Source organism: Dermacentor andersoni, chromosome 1 (assembly GCF_023375885.2).
Source record: "Dermacentor andersoni chromosome 1, qqDerAnde1_hic_scaffold, whole genome shotgun sequence".
In the NCBI taxonomy this organism is placed as follows: domain Eukaryota; kingdom Metazoa; phylum Arthropoda; class Arachnida; order Ixodida; family Ixodidae; genus Dermacentor; species Dermacentor andersoni.
In genome coordinates, this window is record NC_092814.1 from 225,393,927 (window position 1) to 225,416,638 (window position 22,712).

At 44.9% G+C, this 22,712-nt stretch overlaps 1 protein-coding gene across 1 annotated transcript in view; it reads right to left on the reverse strand.

The window, feature by feature from the left end:
• Positions 1–22,712, reverse strand: part of rt (Protein O-mannosyltransferase rt) — a 59,474-nt gene that overhangs the window by 12,572 nt on the left and 24,190 nt on the right. The window contains exons 10-14 of the mRNA XM_050196034.3: positions 18,695–18,753; positions 17,376–17,468; positions 7,985–8,081; positions 7,806–7,898; positions 4,045–4,159 (exon numbers count right to left, since the gene is read on the reverse strand). Of these exons, the coding sequence (XP_050051991.1) occupies positions 4,045–4,159; positions 7,806–7,898; positions 7,985–8,081; positions 17,376–17,468; positions 18,695–18,753 (457 nt within the window). The remainder of the gene's footprint in view (positions 1–4,044; positions 4,160–7,805; positions 7,899–7,984; positions 8,082–17,375; positions 17,469–18,694; positions 18,754–22,712) is intronic.

Consider the following 22,712-nt stretch of genomic DNA (forward strand, 5'->3'; position numbering starts at 1 on the left):
AAAATAAAACGACTTAATCCAGTTTTTGTAGTCAGGAGTAGTGCTTACTTTATTCAAAAAGAAAACAGAAGGGAGGGGTTAGTAAAAGGCACAGCAAATAATATATCTTCGAAAAAAAAAAAAAAGAATGGTAAAACCCATTGCAAATAGAGTCAAACATTCTCAAATACGAATGAAAAGGAGATGCACACAGAAGCAAATATTTTCGAATATGAGCTATTTCTATCAATTGATTACAAGCTCATTGGTATGAGGCCTGAACTTTGTCACAAGCGAGATTCTCTCTCAACAGCTATTAAGTCAACCTCAACTGTCCTGACATACCCTCAGCCCGCGCACAATGCCTCAGTGTTGCGTTTCACTACTTGAAAGAGTTTATTTTGGTTTGTATTAGGGACACCTGCATCTTGGCGTCAGTCAATACTTTTTTTTTTTTTTTTGAGTTCAAGGTCCTTTAAAAAAACGGCGGCATGCTTCCTTTCCCGTTCATTCCTCAATGCGTAGGTCCTTTCTGTTCTCGCCCTCCTTCCAATGCACGTTCGCCCCACGAACCATTTGAACCACCCTCTGGGTCAGTTTTACAGTCAACATATGATTTTTAGAACTCCCTGGGGGCCGCGAAGACATTAAAAAAATCGGGCAGTTCGACAAAATGAATGCATGTCTTTTACTGCCCTTATGGGCTAAAATCGCCACAAGCACATGCGAAAAAGCTCTGAATGCCTGCCAGTACACTTATTAGGCATATCGGTGCTCGTACTGTGACAGGAGATGGTGGGTGCACGGTTGTAAAATTAAGGAATACAGTACAAACTGCTTCCCGTGACAATTGCCCCTTCCCATGCTTGCTTTGCTTCACCGTAATACTTTATCATATGCTTCACCATGTACATTACTAAGGCGAACCTAACTCTCAGGAACCTGCATCATGCAACGCACCATGCTTTTCGAGCTTCGAAGCTAATTGCGAGGACCACAAAGGGAGAGGCACATTGCTGACAGTGCTTTTAATGAAAAACAGTGCACCGAACGGCAAGAGGCTTAACAGCGAACATTGAAGCAGCTAGGCCTAGCGCTGCCGCGGTGGTGGCTACTAGCACTCTGCAATGAAGTTTGCCTGTACATGTCACACCAGCTAGCAGCGGCAGTGAGCACCCACGAGTAGGCCTCTCACTGCCATTTCACCATTGTCTGTGGTGTGCTCAGGCCCGCCTGAAAGCTTGCTTTTTCCATTTTCCAATGGATGCACCGCGGCCTCTTGGCAGCTCCTCCGTTAAAAGTGTGAACAAAATAACAAAATGAACAAGCGCAGATACTGCTGCGTTAAAGATTGTCACAACCGCGAAGGGGATGTCGGCATCAAATTGTACCGCTTCCCTTCAAAACTGTGGGAAGCAACCCGGCGGCTGAAGTGGGTCATTGCAGTTCGTGTCGCACTTGCGAATTTCTGGTAAACAAACTAAGACACAAATGTAAAAAAAAAAAGAAACTACCCAGCAGCAACATTTGTAAAAATGCACAATTAAGCGACAACTGCATAAAAGTGCATAAACTGATTCCTGCTGTTGTATATTGTTTTAGATTGTTGTTTAGCTTGTCTCACTCCAAAACAAAAGCGCAGTGGTTGTTACATGTCAAATCTAGCTTTGTAACTGCTCCGTGCTGGAGTTTGTATGCACTGTGCTTTTTGTTGGGCATTAATAAGCCAATGTGCAGCTTCTTTCTGCCAAGATCAAGACACAACTGCTGGAACTGGGCTCATTCATGCCGATGTTTTCTCGCGCTTAGAACAACAGAATTAAGGTTGCAGTACACAAGTAGACCTCACACGTCGAGTATTCGCGAATTAGCCTTTCTCTCGCATATGCTAGCACACATATGTTCAGACTTCATGCTGTTTAGTCTCAGCTGATTGCTCTCTTTTACATTCCAGTGGTGATGACCTCTCACATTGAAGCCCGAACGACAATACCAGAATATGCTCGAGACACTTTGTCAACGGAGAGGAAAGCACTTGCCTGCCAATATACCAAAAACTCTACAATCGTGAGGTGCAAGGAACGCTCGCATGTATTGAAGTTACAAATGACAGTTGAAAAATGTTCACGGCCGTATTTGCTCACTTAAGTGGCATAAAATAAGTATTTGTTAGCTTACTTTGAGTTCGACAACATAAGCATGCTTGCTTAGTGGCTATGGTGATGGGCTGCTAAGCACGAAGTCACGGGATCAAATCCTGGTCACAGCGGCCGCATTTCAAAGGGGGCAAAATGTGAGAACACCCGTGTACATAGATTTAGGTCCACGTTGAAGAACCCCAGGTGGTACAAATTATTCCAGAGTACCCTACAACGGCTTGCCTCATGATCAGATCGTGGTTCTGGCACCTAAAGCTCTATAATTTAGTTTAAGCACTTCGCTGCGATGTCCGTGCTGTTTACTTCTTTAAAAAAAAATTAAATTATGGGGTTTCACATGCCAAAATTACTTTCTGATTATGAGGCATGCTGTAGTGTGGGACTCTGGAAATTTGGACCACCTGGGGTTCTTCAACATGCAACTAAATCTAAGTACACAGGTGTTTTCGCATTTCACCCCCATCGAAATGCGGTCGCCATGGCCGAGATTTGATCCCGCGACCTTGTGCTTAGTAGCCCAACACCCTAGCCACTAAGCAATCATGGCAGGTTGTTTACTTCTTTTACACGATATACATGGTTGTAGTCGTAAATTTGACGTTCTTTCTCAAGCGTTGGTGGTCCGAAATGGGCCTCAATGTCTTAGATTGCTTTAAACTGTGATTAAGGCAATTTCAAAACCCATTTGATGGGTTCGTTTTCAAAACCCATTTCAGTAATTTCAAAACCCATTTAAAACGAGCACCGCAAATGCATGCCTCCGTAGCAGTGGCCGCCTCAGTGTCTCGCGGAACTAACATGGTGGCGCTGATGGCTGAGTCTATCACTGCACCGCCTGACCATTGACAGTAGCCTACGGATGCAAGTGGATCTGCATGCGAGAGCACCATTTGAGGCGGTGAGGTAATCAAAATATTGGCGGTGGTGGCTTTATTTGATTAATACCATTTCGGACCTGCGGTCACGGAAAAATGTCAGGAAAATCGGACGGTGAAGGGTTCTGTGCCCGAAATTTCAAACGTTCTTATACATTGACTCTATGGGGTACGTGGTGGTGCTGCAAAGCTGTCCGAATTATCGGGCGTCTAAGTAGATTTGTTACGATTCCTCCTTGTTACTCGAGCCAGCATTACAGCGACATTCGTTCCCTTTCAATAAAGTTACACCTAATTTTCCCTGATAGAAACCCAAGTTTCCTGAGTTTTTCCAGAGTATTTTCAGACTATTCAAAATCACTGAGAATTCCCGGTTTTCCCGGTTGGTAGACACCCTGTACACATATATATTCCTACACTGAGTTTCCTTGGAATAAGTGAGGCCGAGTATAATGTACTGAAGTCGTACCACTAGGTTTCACTACTCTAGGCTTCAGTATGCTATTGCAGCACAGTCACATAACAGCCTACAGCATGAAACATGGTGTCCAATCCTCAATTATGCCAGCTATACGCAATAATGAACACGGACATGTGCAGGCATGCCTTCTTGCTTAGCATTTACCTGTTTGCATAAATCCCAAAAGCACTTGCTACCCTTTCAAGCGAGTTTACTGACACCAATGCAATAGTGGAGAATATTTATTTAAAGGCAGTGCTCTCATAAAAATAATAAATGTGACACAACTGACCCTAGTATGGCAGCTGAGCCCACAAGACCTGTTGATCACTAGACGGTTTGCTTTGAAGTGAATGGTGCCAGTACTCTTTGAAAAAGGACACAGAACGACAATATACTGGCACCTTCATGCAACGCAGCTGCACAGGTTTCATTAAAATGCGACTCTCTCAATTTTCTGTATTTTGGGCAACTAGACTGTACCCTAACTACACAACTAAAATAGTAAAATAATTTGCAAGTCTACCGTCTGTGCTGTCTTTCTCAGAAAAGATGACTCTGTGGCACTTACTTTTCGTATAACGGTGCTCTTCTACATTCCACACCGTATCATCTTGAGAAAGAAAACGATCAGTGACAACTTCATGCTGGTGAAATCCCCAGTCAGGAAGCTGTTTGCCACTGAACTGAAAGTACAAGAGAGAAAGCATTTATGCAAATTGAAGGCACACAGGTTGGCATGATGCAAGTTAGACACTAGCTAGACACTCTGTAACAGGTGGGAGGGTAATAAAGAGAAGGCACAGCAGGTGACAATGAGAGAACAGGCATGAGAATGTAAAAGTGCAGATGCAAGAATTAAACTTTGTTAGTTGAACATTGTTATAGCAAGGCGCATCTAACACAAAAATAATTGATATCAGACATCTGTTATAAGCATACATGACAATGTTGCCAAAGAGATTCATGATTAGGCAGGGTTCTCTAAATGGTGGGCGGCGGAAGAAATGCCACCCACTGCTACGATTTACCAACCACCAATCCATTTGATCACCCGCCCCTTTTTGCGGGGACTTACAAATTAGAACCAAGGAGAGGCAGACATACTTTGGCCCTAATAACGCGAGTTTCAGAACACTAACAACAATTTGTGAATTAACTTTTCATTAGAGCCTCGGGGGCAGTTGTTTATTTGGCAAAGTTGGAGGCAGTCACATTTCAGTGCAATCCCTCCCCCCCCTTTTAACCTTGAAAATAGCACCTATTTCAAGATATTCATCATCAAATTTCAACGCACAACCTAGGCAATACTGAACATGAGCACAGCCCACTGCTACATTAGACTATGGAAACACCCCGTGACGAAGTTTGAATGATGGCATGTCGAGGTAAATACTGACATGGCAAGTCGCAGCAGCTGCTTGCCAGGCAGGACGTGCCGTATCGGTATCTGTTGCGACTGGCCATGACATACAGTTTCAAACTTCGTTGCACTTTTCATCACAGGGCGTTTCCATCTGATATGATAGTGGCAGCCTTTGTTGCACTCTTGGTGTGCTCAGTTTTGATAGTGCCTTGATTGAGCATTGAAATTTTATGATCAATATCTCAAACTAGGTGCGATTTTGAAGATTTAAAAAAAAGGAGGGTTGCATGGAAATGTGACTGCCTCCAAATTTGCCATATAGGCAACTACCCCCAAGGCACTAGTAAAAATGTTAATGAGTGAATTGTAGCTAATTAGTCTTCTGAAACTCGAGTCTTACTACCTCGCCTAGGAACTCATCTGAAAAAATGCCACCATCGCTATGCTCATAGCCTTTTTATAAAAGTCTGTATAGTCTGCTCTCCAATTTTTATAAAATTCTAAATGTAAGCAACATCCTTAGAGCTAGCTCCCACAATTACAAACACTTATGGTGTCTTCGACTGGTCGCCTCAATCCTCCGAATCAAAATTGGGCAGATCCGCCATTCATTGAGCTCAGTAGAAGAAAACGAACATGCAAGCTGAACATGTGACTTGCTCTCGGAGGAAATGGCAGATGCAAAACCATGTAACCATACAGCAAACATCCAATTTTGCCTAGCCAACGCTCCTGGCACTACTGGGAAGAAATGGTATACATGCTGGTGGGACGAGAATCTATTTATGTTACAGTAGATCGTCGCCAACAGTGATGATGCTGTGTTGTGATGACGTGGCGGGAAACACTCTAAATCTCTCTGACTACTCCGATAACAGGGTTTGGAGCACCCGAGAGCACTCAACGCAGGAGGAGAGTGATCAAAAAGAATCAGCCAAATGCAACGTGCATGCTCGCTCTTTTCACCAGCACAAGACAATGCTGCTTGCAAGAAGAGTCTAGAGCACTCTGAAATGACCAGCTAAAGATGCCTTCAGTGAGACACAACTTTGTGAATGCTACATAGCTCTTAAAGGTGAACTGACTTGTGTCCCACTTTTTTTGTATATATATATATAGCTGCGGACTCCATAATTATGGTACAAAGCATTAATTTAAGGGTGCCGCAAATAATTAACAGCAACTGTTATGCAACTCGTTCAAAACTTGTAGCAATTGCAGAGTTGGAGTTAAATTATTTTATCAGTAGGACACATAAAACACAAACAAAGCCTGAGGTCCCGAAGTAAAAACTGTCGGGGGGGACTTCCTAACAGGAAGCAAATGGGGGTTAGTAGAATTGTAGCAACAGTAGCAGGCTACATCCTACAAAGGTTGTGTTCATCGGCAAAGAGAGAGAAAAAAAAAAAACTTACTCCCTTTCTGCTCTGCAAAGGATAAGCAGCAAAGCTGTATTGGGATGACTATTGTGATAACTATATTGATTTATATAGTTACTGCAATATTGATTGAATAAAGACATGTACATAAAACTTCGTGGTTGTTATCGTATTGCTTTTTCTCTCATTCGTTACCACAGCGACCATAGCTTTGTGGTCACTGTAGTACACCAACGAAGAATTACAGAGAGCCCGTCTGGAATGGCAGCGGCAGCGAGAATATGTGCGGCTACAGTGGGCAAATACGACCGGCGAGGAGTGGGCGTTGGAGGCCATGCGCAAGCATTGTGCCAATCGGGACCCTGAGTGCACACACTGCCGCAATGCCACTGCCGTACATTCACACTGATGTTGACCACGCATGCCACCGATGGTGGTCAAGTCCTTGGAAAACCATCGTCTATCACATACCACACACGTTATGATGCATTGTAGCCAAGTCGATGCCTTGCATTTTCCAACTCACAGTACTCGGGGTCCTGATGGGCACAACACTTGCACTTGGCATCCACAGCCCGTTCCTCGTCGGTCATATTCGCCCGCTGTCGCTGCACATATTCTCGCTGCTGCTGCCGCTGATGCTCCAGATGGCCCTCTGTACTTCTTCGTCGGTAACAGAGGAGCTTCTCAATGGTCCTGATCTGTCGGCCACTGCATGTTCGGCGGCTGCAGCTTCTTGTCGCTTTCGCGCCTGTTTACGCTGTTGTTCAAGTCGGCACTCTTTGAGGGTACGTTCTTCTTCAGAGCAAACTATGCGCGTCCTGTCCATAGCAAGTCCAAAGTGCAACTGCTGATAACGTCGCTAGAGTGACGAAAATGAGTCATGATTGGTGGATAGAGAATGACGCTTTATTTTCTCTGTCAATGCAACTCGATAGACGGATACAAAAATTTTCAGAACCTAGCCATATACAGCTTCGCTAAAAAAAGAAAGAGCTTTGAATACAGAACTAGGGTGGCTTCAGAAGTGAAATGGGAGACTATTCATGTCACCAAAAGTGGAGTTTGTGGTATCACAAACAACTCAAGAGCACGCCAGTCAGCCTTGTGTGGTGGCTGAAGGCCTTACAATGGCTGTGTCTATGAAAGCTACCAGCTTAGCCGTTCCAACTGTGTGCCGCTCTTGGAGAAGCAGAACACGCTTCCCCCTCTCGTTCCGTGGAGTGATTAATGAACTTCAGCAGCATGGTCATAGCGTGTAGAGAGAGAGAGAGACAGTCAATGGTTTCTGGAACCACAAGACCTCAATATGAGGTTTCAGTGACATTAATAGTCCCCTCTTTCATGTCTGAAGCCGCGCTGCACTTGGCACCTGTTTTAAGCTGTTTACATGAAGCAGCAACATATTTGAGAGCTCAACATTTGTTGCACTCTCAAGTAAATGAGGCTTTATAGCATATTTGCTGAGTTAACAGCTATCCAATGAAGAAATAAAAATTTTCAGTGAGTACTCCTTTAAGTGTGCAGCAAGCCATGGCTCATACAATCGTCAGGGTAATTTTTGTTGAAACATGGCTTTCAGCTCACCTTCAAAGCTTGGGATGTGTTTACATGAATTAGTCGCACATGCGAATGTATGGTATGCCAGATGTCACCTTCTGTGTCTCTGTTCACAATGTCCTGAAATGTCAAGCAGAACCAGGTGTTGAACACTGCTACTGAAATAAGACGTAAGATAAAGGCTTGGGTATTAAAATGTTGCTCACCACTTTCCACAAGTTTTGCGATGGGAAAGATATGTTGTAATTAATATAGCATGATACTTCCTGGTGCTGAGGTGACATTGGAGAAGCTACATCATGGCTGAAAGAGAAAATCACCAATCATAAGGAATTTACGAAAAACTTCGGCAGAACCCATCTCACCATGACTACCGATGGTAATGTGTTTAGGATTTAATCAATATAGCGTTAGTTACCGTATTTACTGGCATAATGATCGCACTTTTTTGTTTAAGAAATTGACACACATTCAGGGGCCCGATCATTACGCGGAAGAAATTTCCCACGAAAAGAAAAAATTTTTTTTCGTCCCGCATTTACTGCAGGATGACAACAGGTCAACAAACAGGCGGCTGCTGCTGTAACAGTGCGAAACACCAAAACAAAAATAGCGGCCGGCGTAGCAAGCCGAACGTGCTGAACGCGTTTTTTTTTTCTTCTCGTGAGTACATTACGTGCATTGGAACAGTTTCTTCCGTATCAGTAATGAATAATATTGTTAATATTGGCAATTTCACAGGAATAACGTAGCCATGTCCACTTTGAGGGGACAGAAACAGAGATGGGTGCGCTTAGCTGCCCGTGACATAGAAACACATGGTGGGCATGCTAAGAAAACTGCGGCATTTGTCTTCACTACTATCCTAATACGGCACGTTTCCGCTAAGGGTGGGCGAATATCTTAGCTGTGTTACAAGCGTTGGTGTATGAATAGGGTACACTTCTCACATATCAGTGTAAACGTAGCTATTATCGTTGCCACTCGCGATTTGTTGCGTGCCCATAAATGCAGACGAGAGGAATCAAAAGGCACCTTTTTATTGTTGTTGCTGACCACAACCATTATAAAGGCTACAAATAATAAAGCCAAGGCAAGTTTGGTTGTAGCTTTTTTTATTCAATGGAAATGCGGAAAGTGATGAAAGGAATGAAATGGGGCATCTGCTTAAGAATGTTTGGTGCCGGCAGACCGCTTGGTATGTCTTGAAGAGTAGTTCGCGTAGCATTCGACAGCATTCGACAAATGGTAAGTGCGCCCATAATTAGCTAGACTTGGCACACGATATATTGCTGCGGCAAGTTCGGGGTGCGATCATTACACGGGAAAGAAAAAATATCGAATTTTGCGAACAAAATTCAGGGGTGCCATCACTATGCAAGTAAATACGGTATGTATGAGGCGTATACTGCAGCAGGAGTCCTCTTTCATGCTCCCCTAAGAACACTCGGCGCCATTTAGCGGTGCCACCACAAAGCCAGCTCATGGCCTCTGAAGTGCATGGCGCGCTGGCGCGTGTGAACCCTGAGAAATGCGTTGTGCGATTGCCAAACTCCTCTTTCGCACTTCTTTCTGGACAAGCTGTGCCAGCTAGTGGCACTGCAGAGAAATCCACACGTGACCTTCGAGAGGAAAAGTGTGGTGCGCCGGTGCTTGCAGACGCTGAGAATTGTTTCCTCGCTTACCGCATGCCTAGTGGCGCATACTCAGTGACCCAAGTTGGTGAAAGGTTTACAGAAAAGTAGCACTTACCCAGTGCATTCATGGTGCAGCTTGCCTAAAGTGTTGGCGTGAAAGACGTTCATATACAATGCATTTGTGGCACAGCCTACTAAAGCATCGGGTTGCTGTCTTTGAGGAAACCATGTGACGTGGGTTCAATTCTGCCCAACATCGGAGAAATTTAAAGATCTTTTTTGTTATTGTAGAACAGCACATTCCTAATTACCCAAGTTGGCTTCACAGACGTTGATTCAAAAGTGGCACACACCTATTGGCACATACCCAGTGACCCAAGTGTACCAAAGAGGTTCATTGAGGAATGGCACATACCCAGTGTTCCGAGTCGACGTTTCATTTCAGAGAGTTTCAGTGAAGAATGGCACGGTACCTAGTCCCACATCTACTGTTAAGAACGGCCCGCTGAGATGCAAGTTTTGACAGCCAGTTGCGACAGCGGCGTCAACTTTTCTTCGAACGCCACCGCAAACCTCTAACCACGGCGTCACTAAGTCGACTGTGTGCAGATAAAAATACGCACGTCCTCGACTCTCTGTCACTGGAGCCAAGATGAGTTCGACGAAGCAGGCTTTGTGCCTGAACCCGCCACCGCCGACCGGGCCTGCTGTGAACAAGGGAGTCCCCGAGGGAACGTAGTCCGAGGCCCCTTCCCACGCGCCATTCAAGACGCAAGACAATGGGCAAGCGGCGGCCGCGCTGTGGGGGTCAGCTCGGGGAATAAAAGGCACCTTTCCTGACGTAAGCCCCGAGCTCTGCGAAGGCCGTCTGGCCTCGGTTGGGGACCGTGAACCTCGCACAAAGAAGTGTGTGAGTGTGTGTGTGTCCCGCCCACAGAGAGGAGTCTCGTATACGGTGCCTTGTCAAACGTTTCCCCCACCTTGGGATCGATTGAGGACCGAGTGTTTATAAACCGCTGTTGTGCGGCTGCTCAGTGTACTTTCTCTCGCAGTCATGCTAGACTGATGAACTGCAACGTCCTTATGTGGATACTGTAAATAAACCCATATTCCTCGTTCTCGATGAGAAGCAGTCCTTCCCTTCAACAACGTACTCAGCGTGGATAAGTTGGATGACGGCATGGGCCAGCTACCATCTAATTCATGACCGACTCCAATCTTGACAACTGATTACGAGCGATGGGATTGAGCCCCCCAATCCTCACACTACAGTGACCCATGTCAGCGTGAAAGAGGTTCATGGAAGAGTGGCACATATGTACACACTGCCCCATGCTCAGCGACCCAAGTTGGTTCGACGGTTGGTTTCGAACCATGTTCCCTCAGCAAAGCAGCCCGATGTGCTTCCCATTCAACCATGGACTGGAAAATTTTTGCTTGTTCGCTTGCAGTGCGCTCATGAAGTCCTGTCTGGTATTAAAGGGCATCTTATAAATCTTTTCCAACAAAAGTTTCTCAATGCAACTTATATGACCGGAGTTATCAGCAATAAGATGCTATAGTGCCACAACTAACATGACCTCACCTTCCCTTTTGGAGTTCATACTGTATTGCGCTGCCCATCATCACATTGAGCTTTGGCATCAGCATGACACTGGGATGAGATGGTGCGACCCTCTGTCATTGCCAGACATCATATTCATAATATACTGCATTTGATTTGTGCTTCCTTGAAAAGCTATGCTCAAACTGGCACCAATAATACACTAACAAGAAAACAGCTATGGGCATTGTAGATGAGTTTGCGTCCTGCTATGGAAAATTGCTTTAGAACCTCTGAATTCTAGTATCTGATTTTCTGAGACAACCAACATATATTGCAGTCAGTCTGCTTTCTGCTGGCAAGTAATTTCTTGTTCATATACGTGCACTTATGTAGAATTAACATTCCAGCTTGAAAAGAATAATAACATCAATTTTGCCTAGCCTAACTACTAGCACTACTACTAATTATTGGCAGTACAGATCACATTACAGTGATTCCAATATAATGGGATATTGAGAAACAATATGTGTAAACAATGCTGTAAACACAACTCAGTGTAGCAACAACTAAATTACAGAAAAAGATTGAGTTAGCATGACAGCAGCTTGCTTTTAGTCTGAACAATAGTACCTCCAGATGACAATTAAGTGATAATAGTGCCACGCAAGATGCCAATGACCACAGCACACACAAGTGAAAGAAGGCACAAATAAAACATTGAACAATGAATAACTTAACATGATGAACAATGAATGATCTAGCAGTTTGGTATAAGATAAAACAAGCATTCTAAGTGTACAGTGAAAAGTAATGAAACCTTGGAATGAGGGAATTGTGTTTTTGTTAAACATACAGTAAAACCTCGTTAATGCGAACTCGGTCTATGCGAAATCCCGCGTAATTCGAAGGTTTTTGGCGGTCCCAACAGTTTGCATGCAAATTTTGCCAGATAATTTGAACAGCCAGCGTGCCCAAATCCGTATAATACGTCAGTTTAAACCATGGCCTCCGTGATTTTTTCGTGCCTCCGTGATCCGCAACAAAAAAATTTAGTGTGCCAGTCTCTGCGGCCAGTATAGTTGCCGGAGTGGCAGCCAGGCGGCACTTTAAATCAACTTTCTGTGCTAGGTGGCGCGAGCCGCCGCCGCCCGATTCAAAGGGTTGAGCCTCAATCATCCATCCATCCATCCTGTTTCAGGTGCTTTGTTGTGCCTCAGCGATCTGCACAGTGCTACAGCCGGTTTTGGAGGCTAGCTTTAGTTGACAAAGCAACAACCAGGTGCCGCTAGGTCAAAATTTTTCTGGTTCCGTTTCCGTTGTTTCTTTGTCTAGCTTGTGGAAGGCATTGCTCGTAGTGTTTTGATTGTTCGGTGCCGCGACCAGACGTGTTCTGTGCTCTGCTAGTTATTCTTGACCACGTGCACGGTGTTGGTGTTAAGAAAATTCCAAAGTACAGAACTGGCTCTCTGCCAGAAAGTGTGCCTAATTGAGGAGGCTGAAAAATGGACGAGCTCCAAAACACAGCTGGCGGAAAAGCACAAGGTGCCTTTATCGACCCTTTCGACGATATTGAAGAATAAGACAAAGATCCTCGAGGCCTACGGGAAAACGCATTCGACGGACAAGGATTCGTTTTCCTACGTATCCGGACGTTGAAGACGCCTTGATAAAGTGGCTTCAGCATGCAAATGCAGCACACCTGCCTGTGAATGGCACGCTGCTGCGCGAAAAGGCCGATGAGCTTGCACTGCGGCTGGGCCATGAAGCATTTAAGTGCAGCAACGGCTGGTTGTCCAGATTTAAAGACCGCAATAACCTCACGTTCGTGACAGTGTGCGGCGAAAGCGGGAGCGTCGACCCAAATGTTGTCGAGAATTGGAAAAAGAGTACATTGGCTCCGCTGCTTCAGCAGTACGCGGAGGACGATGTTTACAACATCGACGAGGCCGCATTGTTTTATAAAAAGTTGCCAACGAAGACGTTTGCCCCAAAGGATGCAGTAGTCACAGGAAAAAAACAACCCAAGGACAGAATAACCGTTCTGTTTGGTGCGAATATGTCCGGCAGTCACAAACTCCCGCTGCTGATCATCGGAAAAGTGGAGAAGCCTCGGTGCTTCAAGAACGCACGACTTCCTCCTAAGGATGACGTGCTGTTCGAGGAGTATGTGAGGCACCTTGACCGTAAGTTTGCTGCCGCGGGACGCAAAGTTGTTTTTGTTGTTGACAACCGCCCAGCCCACACCGACATGCAGAACTTGACAGCAGTTAGGCTTGTCTTCCTGCCGCCGAATGTTACAGCTGTATCGCAGCCTATGGACCGAGGCGTTATTCTGCAAGCGAGGAAGAGTTATCGCTGCCATTTGCTCAAAAGGATCTTGTTGTGCTATGATAACGACAAACAATATTCTGTGGACCTACTGGGTGCCATTTGCCTAATCGTGTACGCCTGGAAGCAGGTGGAGGGAGATATGATCGGGCGTTGCTTTATGCACGCCGGTTTTTCCAAGCAACAAGATGACAGTTCCGAGGATGCATCTGATGCTAACTGCACACTGGATGATGAAGGAGAGTCAATGTGTGCACGCATGACCGACTTCGACGAAGAAAACGGCGACGAGAGCAAAGGATTGACCTTTGCGGAATATTTGAGCGCAGAACTTGATGTCCAAACGTCTTATGCCGACTTGGAAGGAGAAATATGTGACAACGGACCTTCCAACGAAGGTGAAGGCGATGTTGAGCCCGCCCGAGCACCAGCTTTAGCTGCAGTCACTGAGTCGCTCAACGTTGTGCGCAGTTTTGTGAAGTGTAGCGGCGGGCGGTAACAGTGAATTGCTGCGCACTGTAAGCAGACTGGAGGACGCAGCCTACGGTGCGGCTAACTACCGCGCCAAGCAGTCACGCATCGATGACTACTTCAAGTGACCGTTTTTCAGGTGAAATAAAGGTGCAGTCACGTTTCAGCCACATTTCGTACGTTTATTTCTCGTTTTTCGTCCATATTTGATAATTCGAAAACCCGGTTAATTCGATGATTTTTCGCGGTCCAACGGACCTCGAATTAACGAGGTTTTACTGTACTACAGCCAAACCCGGCTATATCGAACTCGCAAAAAAACGCCTATCAGTTCGATATAGAGCATAATTCGATATAAGCCTGCTAAATAATTGGATGTCATAAAAGCACATACCATTTATAAAATCACTTTATTAACGAAACTAGCTTAGTTTGGCATAAATTAGTCCTGCATTTTCTTCTGCTTGGGCAATTTCGCTGCCTGCGACGCACGCACTTTCCCACGTCTAAGGAGTCGGAGCAGCTGAGGCCGCAACCTTCCGCATTCGTGCAGAAGCGCCGGACTAATGCGAGTGCACCAATCACTTCGGAGGATGTGGGCAAAGGACCATAGTTGCTTTCCTCAATGTGCCTACTTTCATTTGTGCTCGGTACGATGTCGGCGATGTAGTCTTCGCTTCCGGGCTCTACCGTGGTCGTGACACCATCATCTGCACTCACAAACTCGTCCACCGTTGATTCGAATGTCCCGAAAATTTTCACAGCTCGCTCCAAACTTCGGCAACACCGGCAACGGCTTCGTCACATTCATCAGAATTTACAGTCCTCACCGAGCACGCGGAAACCGGCACGTATGAAGAACCCCTCGTACACGGCCGTGCGTACGCGTCGGGCGCCATAGGCAGGTTGCGAACATAGTTCCCGCGCCTACTAGGGCGCCCCTCGCGGCGGCGAGCGCGGAACCGGTAGGATACGACCGGCCCGCTTGCGTTCGGAAACCCTGTATGTTCACTCTTTCGCGCGTAGCTGTTGCCTTTTCTGAGCAATGCCGAAGTGCAACCCGAGCTGTTGAGTAGTGGGCTGCAACAGCACGTACACCAACTCACGAGGAACAAAGTTTTACAGGTTTCCAAGCCGCCCGTATGAAGCAGAACGGCGTCAACACTGGATAGCGCTCGTCCAATGGCATAAGCTGTTTTATGTTCCGGCGTTATACCAAGTGCGTTATAACTCTGAATTCTTTGCTTTTACAGCAGTGATGGCAGCAACGGGACACTTGCAGTTAGTGGCGTAGCTAGGTCGTCTGGCACCCGGGGCCCATAGGTCTTCTGTCCCCCCCCTCCCCCGGGTTTATTCGAGGAAGGCGAGGATATCAAGAATTTCCGTGTGTCTCCAGACGTATATGACACCCCCTCCCCCCCACTGGCCCCTTGCACCCCCCCCCCCCCCCCCCCCTGTTGCTACGCCACTGCCTGCAGTGCCTACAGGATATGCAGCAAACAAAGTAGTTTGTTCCCACACTGTACCGCAGTAAAGCTGTGGAACTCTTTCCCAATCCTCTCCCATTCAAACAGCGCTAGAGCTTGCTGAGAGATTTGAAGAAAGGTTGCAGCCGTCTGTGCTGGCATACACCCTTCTGCGCCCAGCATATAAACGAAGGGGCAGTTGAGATCACCAAAATTTTTGACAACGTGGTTTATTGGAACCTCCTTTGCACGCACTGAAAAATCGCAACATAAAAGTATCGCACTTCCAGTAACTTGGGCGAAAATATTTTCCCAGCGTAGTCTAACACAACTGGTAAGTTCATCCCCTTTTCTTGTGTTTGGGGAGAGCAACGTTAGAATACCTCTGGTAGGTCTTACGAGTCGTTCGTACGCCCCACGTTCTTGGATGAGATGTTTTGGATTCGTATTTGCCGTCCTGTATGTACAGGGAAACTACCGCGGCGTCCTTGCACTTCCCTGCGATGCCAGCACGGCAATCGCAGCTCCCCGCTAGGATTTGTCTGCTGTCGCCGATCTTCAAGAATCAATGTCGCCTATAATTTCACGCGTCCACACTGTAGATAACGAAGCAACTTACGCTGAGCTTCACGCATCTCGCTGGTGCATTATTTTTCGTTTGCGGAATAAACCTAGCAGTCACTCCGATCAGCGCGAGTTCAACATTCCCTCACGTCGTAGACGTGCCCCACTTCAAATAGACGACTTGCTTTCTCTAAATTCTTTTCATGAAAATAGCTATGAAGATCTTGTAATCCCCGAAACCCAGATAAAATTAATATCGGCGCGCTGTTTCGCGCCATCGCTACCGTTTGACAGGACGCCAAACACGCAGCGCGGGCTGCTGACGCCGTGAGTAATCCTACCACATTCGCGCAACTATTCGTCAGATGGCGCTAGGGGTCGGAAAGACGGGGCGCCGCCTAGCACTTGCAACGTGCCCATGGGCACCGGGTTGCGAGTCTGGCCACATTAGCCCTAATCATGCCGAGAGTGCTCCTCGGAATCTTGCACGCTGCGGGGACATCCAACTTCTCATCGCGTTCGACGCGATTCATGATTTCGAGCTTCACAACGAAAGGCGAATTCTGCCGCTTTATCACGGCAACACTGCGGGGAAGGCCCACAAGGCGCAAACACGATAAACCAGAGAAGCAGCCAGACAACTCGCACTTTCGCCATCTTGCACGAAGAGAGCACAAGAGCCTCTGATTGGCTGTCTGAGCAAGCGCTGTAGGCGGGCCAGGATCATTTTTTGCTGGGGAGTGTCGCTAGATAGTGATCTAAAGAAAGGAAGGACGCCTGATTCTGCAGCCCGTGAGGGAGCACGGCGAAGCGTCATCAGGGGAGAGGGGGTGACAAGTGAAAGATGATAGAGAAAGAGGGAGGATGTGGCCTAATAGACTCCACTATGCGCGACCGGGGGAGTGTCGACGGCTCGCCTGAACAGCCCGAGGCAGCGCTGTCACGGTAGGGAGAGCGGTTGGATGGAGCCGCGCCGCCGGGTTTCCCCGATACCGCGAGGGAAAGCCAACTTCTGGGGGCACTTTTCCGCCGCTTGACGTTCGATATATCGGGAGTCACTGCAATATTTGTTCGATGTAAGCGTAATTTTTGCTATATATACTCGTTGTAACTATACCGTGACCAGAAATCATTCGATATATAGAATAATTCGATGTAAACGGGTTCGATATAGTCGGGTTCGACTGTATACACATACTTGAGTTAGCATGACAGCAGCTTGCTTTAAGTCTGAACAATACCTCCAGATGACTATTAAGTGATAATAGTGCCACGCAAGATGCCAATGACCACAGCACGTACAAGTGAAAAAAGACACAAATAAGACATTGAATAATGAATAACGTAACATGATGAACAATGAATGATCTAGCAGTTTGGTATAAGACAAAACAAGCATTCTAAACGTGTAGTGAAAAGTAATAAAACTTTGGAATGAGGGAATAAAACCTTGGAATGAGATTAAGAGGTTTGCAGGGACAACATGGCCACAATTAATACATGACCGGGGTAGTAGGAGAAGTATGGGAGAGGTTTGCCCTGCAGTGGGTGTAACCAGGCTGATGATGATGATGATGACACATACCTGTTTAATGCCCGACTTGTCATGCCATGAATGAGCTGAACAATGTCACCATGCTTGATAACATCCGGAGGGTCTGAGACAACTATGTCCTTTCTGAAAGAACAAGTGGGTGAGAATCATTGCTTTTTTTTAACTTCATATCAATATGCAGGTCAAATTAAGGAATATAGTTCAGAATAATACACACAAATCAACAATAGTTTTCTGATGGTTTAACATGCTTTAAAATAAAACATATTGCTGTTATAGTAGAAAAAGAAAGAAATGGTACCAACCAGAAAAATACACCCCAGCATTCTCTTAAACAATATAACTAGGCAAAAATGCATGTTGCAAAACAATTCAAGTTCAATAAAGAACAGGGCAAAGTGAATAGACAAGCACAAGCTTCAGCAAGTTGTTGGAGTTGGCATTGAACACTGTGTAGTGATGAAAGATACGGCAATCATGACGGCCAAAGGATTAACAAGTGGCACCAAAAAATGTAGAAAGAAATAAATGAAGGCAGTTTAACATTACGTTGCAGTGAAAAAGCCATCAATGATGGCAATGACCACATAAAAAATATTAAAACAAATGAGGAAGCCCACAATGATTTTGAACCATACTGACACTTTCAGCACAAAGCAATGCAACATGCTTTTACATATTAGGCAGAAAACACACAATGGTAATGACAGAGAAGAGCTGGTTAGGGTGCCAGAGAGCCAGTTGCACTGAACCTCATGACATCTGTAACACTGCTGCGTGTGAAGATGTCAAGTCAGTGGGATGCATGGCACTACAGTGCAAACTGTTTACCATTAGCCCAAACTTTTGCACCACCATCTCTTGCGCACCAGAAGGCATGATAGGATGGAAAACGATTTTAAAAAAATACATTATATGCTTACACTTACGAGTACCTGTCGTTATATTTGTTAAAGTTTGTGGTTTTATATGATTATGACTATAAACATAAACTGCCTATGCATTTGCACTACATTAGCAGTCGATGAAAATGCAGTGTCATGGAAACATATAAAACAGACACCAAATTTTATGTAAAAAGCTTCTGGATGCTTTTACGAAACCTGCAGAACAATAAAAATCTAACAACTGTAGGCAACAAGCCACAAATATTGTATTACTGCACAAAATGCAACTTGATTACTTATTTAAAAACTGTTTCTATGTAGAATCATTAAAACAGAATCATAAGCTAAAGAGCTTTCAGAAAAACAGAAGGGGGGACATCACTTAGCTAGAAATTATTATAAATACAGTTAATAGTATTTAAACAATTACAAGCAAAAGAAAAACCTTATTTAGTCACTTACATTGATGGACGCTTGACTATCCACCAGTTGTTGACATCTTTGAAGCTGTAGCATGTCACCTAAAATTGGCCTAACATCAGTAATGTGCAAGAACCGCACATAGTATAATTCTATTCTACATGCAGAATTCAGCACTACTGGTTAACTTTCCTTTCTTTTTTGCAGTCTTTTCTGCCTTTTTAATTCTTTTGTTTATTGGAACATTACGGTACTGAACAATGCACAGTAGGAGCGAAACAGTGCCTTGATTAAACATCATGAGTACCATAAATCATGCAACTAAGTGAATATACCAAAACATGTGGTGACAAGCATTGATAAATTGCAGACAAATACCATAGGAGTTACAGAAATCAAATCTGAATCAAAGAAATTTGATAAAAAGTTTCAATATATATATACACACACACTTTCACATAGATTGACAACAAATACAAAAAAATTATGGGGTTTTACGTGCCAAAACCACTTTCTGATTATGAGGCACGCCGTAGTGGAGGACTCCGGAAATTTCGACCACCTGTGGTTCCTTAACATGTACCTAAATTAAGTACCACGGGTGTTTTCGCATTTCGCCCCCATCGAAATGCAGCCGCCGTGGTCGGGATACAATCCCGTGACTTCGTGCCCAGCAGCCCAACACCATAGCCACTGAGAACAACAAATACAGTTAAACGTCACTATACCGAAGTAGGTAAAATTGGCAAATTGCTTCGTTATATGAAATTTCATTGTATAGAAATTCGACCTTTTACGCAAATAGGTACAGTCGCCGATCGATTTTCTTTACAAGGAAAGGGGCCGCAGAATTTTCTGAATTATCAGGCAATCAAAAAAAGGCTAACTTGAATAAGAAAATTTATTTTCATGAATTTGGGAGTCTGCGACAAATGGTACGTTTTCATGCTACGTCGACAATATCTTCACATCAGGGGTACGGATTAAACGAAGCTAGCCACGCTTTCGCGTGCACTCCGCCCCCGCAGCTGATAGCGTCGCCCGCACTGGGATGACACTATCGTGAAAAGCGCTGGCAGCAGGGATGCGAATGCTTCGTCCGCCTCAGGCTCCGAGTTACCCAAACCCGAGATTACGCAACCTCAATACTAAAAGCGCGTGAAGACAGCTAACATGATGCCACGCCGTCTCGGCACGCCCACACTTTGCACACGTGGCAGATTTCCTTTAAAGTAGGGTGCGTGGCTGCGTATACGCTCAGCCGTGCTTACAGCCATGTGCAGCCACGGCCGAGACCCGCGCCAGAAATCGAAAAGCACCTACTCCCCCCACCCCCCTAACCGTAAGCGCTTGACCACGTTGCCGCGAGCGAGCTCCCCTCCCCCTCTTTCCCTTTGCTCGAGCTGGAAGGCCGCACTCGTGAAGCCACCATCTTTCTTGTCTCACCCTCGCATACTTTCACTCGCAACTAAAGCACAAAGTGCGCTTGTACTCTATACGCAACATGATGCGGCTCCACTTTGGCGGTCAGGTCGCTCTTGTCGCGCTGCATGCAATTTGAGAGGTGCGTTTGCAAGCAGCCCCTTGTAATTCAATCATTTGACCATCTGCGTCAGGGGAAGTTTCCATTTATTGTCGCGGCATTCCTTTGCTGCGGAAGCGAAATTTTGTTATATTGCAATGGCACACACACTTTGTTATACTGAGGTTTTAAATACACGGTGTTCTATGGCAAGAGGTTATGAAACGTTAAATACTTCGTTATATTGAAGTTTAACTGTATTGGCAAAAAAGTGCCAAAATAGCCTACTTTATTCTTTATATGCACAGCATCTGCATGTTAGTTGTATTCCTTACATCTGATAATACCTAAATATTGCATAACTTTCACGGTTTCAGAGAAGTCAGACAATTAGTAATAAGTTGTATAAGCAATTTACAGGACCAATTCTTCCAAATGCATTATATTCAGCCTACCTTACAAAATTTAATGTCTGCAATTTCAGCTTGGAAAGAAATCAAAAGAAATTCAGCATATAAAAATAGCAAAGAAAAATAGCAATAAAAACGTTCAGCAATCCACCCATTGCGACTGCCAGCACATTTCTTTAATTTGATGTGCCATTGTTGCCTCAAAATCATAATTCGTAATTCCATGCAGATATAACACCATTACTTATTCTGCTAGTGACCAGAAGGTAACAGGCTCATGGTCACAGCAGATGTATTGTTGGAGTTTAATAAAAATCACATGCAACATGAAAACGATGAGCAAAACGAGAACAAGGAGAACAAGACAATGAGCTGTTTGCTCATTGTCTTGAATTTTCATCTCCCACCTTCTCCGTGTTTTCTATGCAACAACAAAGTAAAATAAGCCCATTATGTGAATGAAGGAACATTTTTAAATAGGTTGTACTATATAATTACTACTGGGGCAGTTCTAACAGTCCAGCTCTTAAGCTTTAGTATTGAAGCAAGCACACCTTTTTAAATTTGTGATTAGAATTCCTTGTCAAAACACTGTCATAAACATTCACACAGCTTAAACAAAATATAGGGTTTCAAGTTAAAAATTTTCATGTGTATTTTGATGATTTTGTACAAACGTACTAAGTTGTTCCAGTAGGTTTTGCTGATCATTAAGTGACGCATTTAAGCGCTCTGCCTAAGGCATGTAATTTATTATAAGGTGTTAAAAATATGCATCATTACCGATGGCAGCGGCACCACTCCCCTGAGTTTTCAGCAGCCCCCTCCCAATTGATATAGTTAGGCCAATTAATTTAAGTTGGGTGAGCTATTCGACTGGCTACCCAGGTCACGGCATCGATTTTTCCAACCTTATGAAGAACAAATGTTATTCATAACAGTTGGTGTGTTGGTTAATTTGTTTCTACAAAAAAAAAAGAGAAAAATAAACAGAATGAGAATTTATCACTACACTCAAGCACTTCCGGCATACAGCAAGTGTCGTCTGCTTGTGTTACAACGTTCTCCATGTTGATGCAAGCTGCACAGTCAGTATTGGTCTCGAGCTTTTTTTTTTTGCGAGTACCATGGATCGCCCTTTTTACATTGTGGGCTGCAAATCTAGCAATTGGTGACATTGCAGTACATGTGAGTGGAGTGGCAGTGCATCAGGCTGTTGGTATATGATCAGTGCCAGCATCTACACATTAATGGCTGTCACAGCATGTCGGAGGATTACTACTACATGTAACACAAAAGAGAGCTTTAGTGTGTCCGGTATTCGGGTAAATGCAAGCGCAAGCTGACTACTAAGCATTTAACCAGATGAACGGAGGCGTAAACATGAACGACTTGCACGGTACAGCCATCTGGGGCGCGATGCACTATCAGTTTGCATGCAATTGACCTAGGCCGCGCCCGTCAGCGCTGCCTAGGCCAGTTGCATGAGGCAAAACTGAATGCAAACTGAACGCACATTTCGAACAACGATCTCCGATCGTGCCCTTGGTGGTACAGAGCTCAATCAGACAAACACAGAGCTAATATAGCAATAACCAAGTGCTTTGCTACTTTGCTGCTGGTGTAAAATGTCGATAGCAGCGCAATCATGAACACGTCTTCTTAAATGTTTAAAACGTCTTACACTTGGTTGCAGCAACAGTAGCTCTGTGTTTGGCTGGTTAAGCTCTGCAGCACTAGGTGCCTGCACTGCGCAGACCACAGACGTTTACGATTAAGCCCCCTCATAACAGTGGTAGTGGTATGGAGGGGCTGTAGTTTACACCCATTCATGAAAATGCCTAGCTCAGTCAGAACGCCCACGTCGTTAGAGGTGGCTAGCAGAGAGGCTGAAGCTGTAAACGCTGGCTCCAAGACTACCAGAAGTAGACGACACAACATCAAATCATGATGTAGAGCCAGTGAAGGTGAAGGTGAACGAGTTGAGGAGAAAAATATGGCTAGGGACGAGGGTGACTTGTAATCATCTGTAGCTCTCTTAACATGAGATGCTTCACTTAAATTTGTGACATGAATGTTTTACTGTAGCTGTTTTCTACGCGTCTACAAAATTTGTCCAAACCGTTTC